This window comes from Alosa alosa, chromosome 22 (assembly GCF_017589495.1).
Source record: "Alosa alosa isolate M-15738 ecotype Scorff River chromosome 22, AALO_Geno_1.1, whole genome shotgun sequence".
Lineage (NCBI taxonomy): Eukaryota > Metazoa > Chordata > Actinopteri > Clupeiformes > Clupeidae > Alosa > Alosa alosa.
In genome coordinates this window covers 9,403,211-9,410,710 of record NC_063210.1, presented here as the reverse complement: position 1 = coordinate 9,410,710, position 7,500 = coordinate 9,403,211, and the positions used below count along the sequence as shown (strand labels likewise).

The window sequence follows — 7,500 nt, the reverse complement described above, 5'->3', positions numbered from 1 at the left end:
TTTTTACCCCCTAACCCCCCACCCACCCCCCCACCCCCACCCATGATTATGAGCGAGCGATCGTCGCTGGGGGTCAACCCAGCCACCACCACCTCCATGGCCACCCTGACGCTGGAGGAGCCGGGCGCCGAGCACCAGGCCTCCCCGAGGGCCCCTGGCCCCCTGCGCTGTGGCCCCTGTGCCCTGTGGCCCGCCAGCAGACCTGGCTGTGCGCCGTGCCGCTGCTCATGGGCTTCGTGGGCCTGGGCCTGAGCCTGATGCTGCTCAAGTGGATCGTGGTGGGCTCGGTGCAGGACTACGTGCCCACCGACCTGGTGGACGCCAAGGGCATCGGACAGGACCCCTTCTTCCTGTCCAAGCCCAGCGCCTTGCCAAAGGGCGCGGACACTACGACGACCACCACCACCGTGGCGAGCACCGGCGGCGCGAGCAGCAGCACCACTCCGAACGCAGCCACTGCCAGCACCGGACCGCCAGTGGTGACCGGCTCGCCCAGCCGAGCGGCCAACGGCACGGCCTCGGTGCAGAGGACTCGAACAGGGCCTCCCGCCAACCACACGCGCGGCAGGGGCTCCGCGACGGGAGTGGACGAGCCTCGGTACCCTAACTTCCGCGCGCCAGGCAGCAGCAGCGGTGGCGGTAGCCCTGGCTCGGGCGCTGCTGCCCCTACCACGATGACCACTACCACCACCACCACCACCACTGCCCCCAAAGGATCCCCCAAGGAGTCCACCAACCGAAGGGGAGGGGGAGCAGGAGGAGGTCGGATTGGACCTCCACCGGACACCACCACCACCACCACCACCACCAACAGGGCTCCCACCACCACCTCCACCGTGGCGGCCCCGGCTAAGCCCACGTCGCGCTGGAATCACGGACGCTCCTCCAAGGGCTCGTCCACCACACGGCCACACCACCGCTTCCGGACACGTAAGTCTACCTGACCTTTTGTTTTTATTTGGACTACGTCAGTAGGCGGATGGCGGGAATGGCCATGCTATCTGATCCAGGGGTGTGACGAGTGTTTGTACTGTACTTCAGGGCATGCGTGTGCGTGTGTGTGTGTTGTGTGTGTGTGTGTGTGTGTGTGTGTGTGTGTGTGTGTGTGTGTGTGTGTGTGTGTGTGTGTGTGTGGAGGTGTAACATGCGTCAGGATCTGTGCAGTGTGTACGCATGCTTAGGGTTGTGTTGCCTCTGCTGCTCCTGCCTCTGCTGTTCATTTGCCCCCTCTCTCTCTCCTCGAGCTGCGTTCATTAAAAATCCTCAAAAGCGTTTGATTGTTGCTACATGAACTCCCCCACCCGCACACCACACCTCCCAGCCCCCACCTTTCCTCAACCGCTTGATGCAATTACACACACACACACACACACACACACACACACACACACACACACACACACACACACACACATTCCCACAACGAGCTTTCTCATGTTTTCTCCCATTGTCATTTTCATTAGCACTGAATAGCAATAAGGCAGCCTAGAGCTGTGCTTTCCTGTGTGTGTGTGTGTGTGTGTTTTTGTCTATAGCTTGAGGATTATGAGATATAGATCTGTGACCTCCAACACTTCTCAAACACACACACATGCTTGAAGACACACGGCATACACACACACACACACACACACACACACACACACACACACACACACACACAAACACACTTATCCTACCCCACCCAGAAAACTGCGTTTTTACAGTGGTGTCAAGGAAACTGATTTATCCTTGTTCAAGAGCTCTTCCTAGTCTGCCTTCAGTTGTTGTAGTTTTTTTACTTGTTGTGTATTTTTTTTTCCATCTTTATTCAGCGCATCATTAGCAAGAGGCAAGCTTTTTTTTCATTTTCGTCTGATTTTTTTTACTTAATGCTGATCAGGCAAGCAGAATCTGAGCTGCTTTTCCCCTTTGAATAGGATGCAGCTTGTGTGCTTGTGAAAGCAGAGCAGGGCTGGATGGTGGGGTAGGAAGCAAGGGAGGGATGGAGGGAAGGATGGAGGGGGGAAAAGAGAGAGAGAGAGAGAGAGAGCTATGGAAGGGGTGTGTGGGTGGGGGGGGGGAAGTGAAAAGGAAAGAGCGACTCTCACCTCTCTGTCAGGAAGAAGTATCAGGTCGCGGGGAAAGAGATCCCATTTAGATAAGCAAAGATATGAGTCTTGCTGCAGGTAACACAGGTTACACTGCAATGTGGCTACCACAGCCAGTGAGGACACAGGGAAGGGAGGCTGGGAGAGAGACACAGCCAGCCAGGGGTGGAGAGAGAGAGGGAGGGAGAGAGAGAGGGAGGAGGGAGAGGAGGGAGGAGGAGAGGGTGATAGAGGAGAGGTGAATGGAGGTGAGGTGAATGGAGGAGAGTCGGATGGGGAATAAGATTTTTGGGGGGTACTGTGTAAAAGAGCATCACAAGGGCAATGTTAATATGCTCACACAGTCTGTGTGTGTGTGTGTGTGTGTGTGTGTGTGTGTGTGTGTGTGTGTGTGTGTGTGTGTGTGTGTGTGTCAACTGGTGTGTAGTGTGTGTGTGTGTGTGTGTCAATGTGTGTGTAGTGTGTCTCAGGGTGTGCGAGACAGCCCGCGCCTCTGTGAGTTTGCCTCTGCATTTATGCATGCTCTTTGGGAGCTCTTACTACCTCCTCAAAGAGAATAAGATATACCGTTGCGGGGCTGACACTATATGGTTATTTGTGCATATAGTTTTTATTACCCCTGAGTTCGCAGTCGAGTCGGTCTCTGTCTGTGCAGTCACACCAAAGCAATGCGGGTATTAACGGCAGTAATGAAATATGAATTAGTGCAAAATAAATAAAAAATATGAACCAGAAGGTTCAGAAGTCTGTCACAAGGCTGTGGAGGGGAAGAGGTGCAAATAGGAGTCAATTAAGTCTGACCATGTGAGTGGGCCAGTTAACCAAGTCTGACTTGGAGTGGCAGGATAAGGGGAGGGTTTCGACAGCGCGTTTTGCAATCAGGAGCAGGAGATCAAGTGCCATTGGTGGCAGCTGGGGGGGTTACTGGCAAGCGTATTGCTATTGTTCCAAGCCACTGATCTCTTGTGATTTGTTAGCGGGACTCCGGCACGCTCTCGAGACCCCTCGCGGCACCTTGTGTGTCATTAACCCTTTGCGGCACGCTTGAGTAGCAAAACAAAATGGCAGATGTTGGACCGAAGTCCTCGGGGTGAAAAATATCTTGGCTTCCTCTCCGCCTGCCTTGGGAAAAAAAGAGAGAGGGGGAAAAAAAAAATCAGGCCTGTTTAAATTTTATGATATGTGAATTCATAAGTTGCATAAAATACCCTTGATAACAGCAAGAGCTTTGCAAATGGGTTTTTATAATGTAGGAGCATTCATAATTAATTCATCTGAGTGTCTACCCCCCTCCTCCCCCCCACCCCCTTGCACCACCCTTAATGATAGATCTTCACTACTTGTTAAGTTGAGCCCAAGCTAATGATAGATGCTCATTCTAGGTTGGAAATGCAGCCCCAGGGCAAATGATGATTAGGACCAACGGTCTAGTAAACTAGGGGTAGGTAGGTGGGAGGGTGGTGGCAGTGGTGGGGGACCTGGAAGAAGTGAGGAGAGATTAGGATTGCCAATACCCTCTAGAACCCCTCCGTCGGATTAATTTATTTATGTGTTTCGAAACGCCATTTTGCTAACACCTTCAGGGAGCTGTTGTCGAAAAAGCCAATGTGGTTAGGTGAGTGGACACTACCTGCTGATTAATGACCAGGCCCTAGCTAATGTAATAGTGACACAAGGTGTGGTAGTGGTAGTGGTGGTGTGTGTGTGTGTGTGTGGGAGGGGGGGGGGGGCACTGATGTGTTCTGGGTGGTTGCTTTTAACCGTCTCTAGCGTCGAAGAATCTAGTGTCTATTCGCAACACGCAACATTAGTATCAGCCGTTCGTCAAACCCCCCGAGTTTATTGCATTATTGATTCCTTCGAGAAGCTCTCGGCATTGCCCTTCAAACTAATGTGAACGAAGAAGTGTCTGAAGCAAAAAAAAAATATGAAAGCCCAAAAGGAACAAAAAATTTTTTTTTTTTCCCCTTTTGGGATGGCTTGTGTTATTCCATATTGTGTGATGTAATGTATCGTGGCGTAACATAATCCACGGTGCCCAGAGACGAGCACTGGTTAAGAGAGTCTTCGGGGCGAGCGCATGATGAAATGTCCCATGTTGGAGAGACATAGGCCCATTCATCTTAGCTAGCGCTAAGTGACGCACTGTTTAGCCAGGATTTGTATGCTAATGCTCTTTGAGTGGAGGAGCCTCTGCTCCAGGAGGTCAGTATTGGATCAGAGAGAGACTAACATCATTTTAATATCACTTCCGGAAGACCCAGTGCGGCCCTTGTACTTCCCCTCTCTCTTTCTCTCTTTCTTTTCCTCTCTCTCTCTCTTTCTCTATCTCATTCTCTCTCTCTCTCTTTCTCTGTATTGTTTTCTCTCTTTCCATTTCTGTCTCTCCCTCTCAAAACCGATCGACATGTGAATTAATCCACCCCTCGCCCTCGCACTGCTTCCCATGGACCCAGTGGTACCAACACACACACACACACACACACACACACACGTGTACTCTCTCATTCATACACACAAACTTGCATATGCAATATAGATATAGACACACACACACACACACACACAGACACACACACACACACACACATACACACACAATGATACACACATTTGTCCCCAGGAAGATACGCAGTCATCCATTAGGGGGTAAGATGAAACATGAGTACCTCTTCTCCCTCTCAGTCACTCAGCCTTCCTTGCCTTCTACCTCTTCTTCCTTCCTCTCTCTCTCTTTCCCCTCTGCCCTTCCCTTCCTCTCTCTCTCTCTCTCTCTCTCTCTCTCTGCCTTCCGCCCGCCTGCTGTGCGAGCTGTTTCTTCAGTGTTATCTCGCCTGTTGTTTTGCCTCTGTTTGGATTGGGTCTGCTTGTATTGTATGTGGTAAGGTAAACTGCTCTGGGAAGTGGGGGCTCCGGCGCATGTAGCGGGCCCAGAGGTTGCGCTGCGTTTACCCTCCGAGACAGGAGACGGGACGGGACAGGAGGAGGGGAGGTGTGTGTGTGTGTGTGTGTGTGTGTTGTGCAGCGGAGGATTGTGGGACGTGCAGTCTGAAAGTGCACTTGGCTCCAAGCCCGCTGTAGTCAGATGGAGGAGGAGGAGGAGGAGGAGGAGGAGGAGAATGGAGGGGAGAGCAAGTGAGGGAGCGAAGAGCGGGAGCGGTACTTGGCAGAAGGCAGCGAGACAGAGACGTGGCGAGGGAGCAAAAATAAGAAAGAGAGAGAGAGAGAGAGGGAGGAAGAGAGAGAGAGAGAGAGAGCTGCTCCTCACAGACGCATCATTGTGATTCCATGCACACACACCCCTCCCCACTGGTGGGAGAGCAGAAGCTGCTGTGCTGGAGCGAATTCTGTCAGGTATAATAGCATGGTGCATCAGGATAAAAAGAGAGGGAGAGGAGCAAAGAGGACTTGAGACAGAGGGAGAGAAGGAGAGAGGGAGAGAGGGAGAGAGAGTAGGGGGCGGAAAGGTGGATGAGGCTACAATATAGAGAATGACGGCACAGTTTGTTGCATTTTTTATGTCGGAGCTATTGCATGTGCTTGTGTGCGAGTGAGTGCATTTCTTCCCATTTTATGTGGTCAAAGTCATAAACTGTCCACATGCTGTGTGATTAATATTGCTGACATGCTAACCTTGGGGCGGGGGGCTTAGAATCTGATGACACACACACACACATACACAGAGTACACACACTCACGCAGACACACACTCAAGAGGAGTACCTCTGGTTGAGGGGGTGTGATGGACTGATGCCACTGCACGCACAGGGGAGAGATTAAAAACAAAAAAGGACAGAAATCCAGTTAGGCGTGGTCCCGGGGGAGGTCACTGTCAGATTTATGCACTAACCCGAGGACCATGTGTGTGGGCCACTGCTACAGCTGCCACTCCTCTTCGTCCTCCTTTACCCCCTCTTCCTCCTCTCCCTGCTCCTGGTCCTGCTACTGTTACTGCTGCTGCATCACTCCTCTACCCTGGATACCGGCAAACAGGAACAAAACCGGACTTATCACATGACTCGTGGGGTCCAATCAGAACCTCCAAGAGCGAGAGACTAGGACAGGGAGACAGAGATGGACTACTGAGAACAGAGAGAAGAAAGAGAGAGTCAGGATGAGAGAGAGAGAGAGAGAGAACAGGGAGAATCACACAGGCCAGGCACAGACTTTGCAGCTGAGTGAAGTCACAGATGTAGACAGCTGTTCAGGGAGCTACATATACTGAGCCTGCATACAAACATGAAGCACGTTTTTTTTTTTTTTATTCATTCATTCATTCATTCATTCATTCATTCATTCATTCATTCATTTATTTATTTATGTATCCACTGTGTTCAGTCAATGTGCTCTGCCATCAGTTCTGCTGAACTGTTTAATGTGTCATGTCCCAAGGCTAAGTGCTAATTCTCCAGCCTCTCTCTTTCACACTGTCCTTCGTTGCGTTGTGTGCTGCTGTTCATATACTCATCATGCGTGTCCATTCTGCTGTTTCATCCCTCCTGGATGCCCTCACCAACACGACTCTACTTTTTCAGGGAGGCTAGGGGAAAATTGATGTGGTCAGTGCTTGGTTACACTCAACAACCACTGAAGGCCATCTTAACCCCCCCCCCCCTTCCAACCTCACCCTGCCCCTTCATGTCACTCGTGTTATTTATGTGGGGAAAATGTCCGTCAAGGGAGTGGGTGGTGAAGTTGAAGGTGGAGGTGAACGATGGCTGCAGCGGTGGTGGTGGTGGTGGTGGTGGTGGTGGGGTTAAAATATTAATGCGCGGAGACAGAAACATGCAGAATGCGTTTGGCAGGCTCAGGCTGTATTATTGATGAGGACCCTTTAAAGAAAGTGCCTGGGATGCCCCACTGCAGCGAGAGTGCTGAGAATAGCATGTACTAACATGCTCAGGTGCTTAGGTGTATGCCTCCCTCCAACTACAGTAGCCTGGAAAAAAGCATGTTCCCCAAGTCTTAACCCCAACCCCACCCCCACACACACACACCGCCACCACACACACACACACTCACACACACACAGACACACAAACACACACACACACACAGACACACACACACCTTCCCCACTCCCTCCCTACACACACACTTCAAACGCACTTTGGCAGTAGTCACATGGTACAGAATAGACACCCTGTTTTCCGCCTCTTCAGCACGGATGTACTTAAGGACTTGAGCTATCAGCAGGGGGATTCTCTGGCTCACTCCAAAGCCCTGACACACCCGTCCTCAGCGCTAACGCTAACAGTAAGTCCCCCTGAAGCCTGCCTGGCTGGCTGGCCGCGTTGGCTAACATCTGCTGCCTTTTTTTTTAGCGCATGCTAAATGACTGAAAAGGACTAGGCGCTAGGTGGGGAGAGACGCTAAACGCCAGGCTTCTTTTTTTCTCGGCGCTGTCGGC

The 7,500-nt window shown here is 51.6% G+C and overlaps 1 protein-coding gene across 1 annotated transcript in view; it reads left to right on the top strand.

Moving 5' to 3' along the window:
• Positions 1–48: 48 nt before the first annotated feature.
• The window catches only part of nrg3b (neuregulin 3b), a 167,792-nt gene continuing 160,340 nt past the window's right edge, over positions 49–7,500 (top strand). Inside the window, 2 exon segments of the mRNA XM_048234092.1 lie at positions 49–190; positions 193–930. Coding sequence (XP_048090049.1) covers positions 49–190; positions 193–930 — 880 coding nt within the window.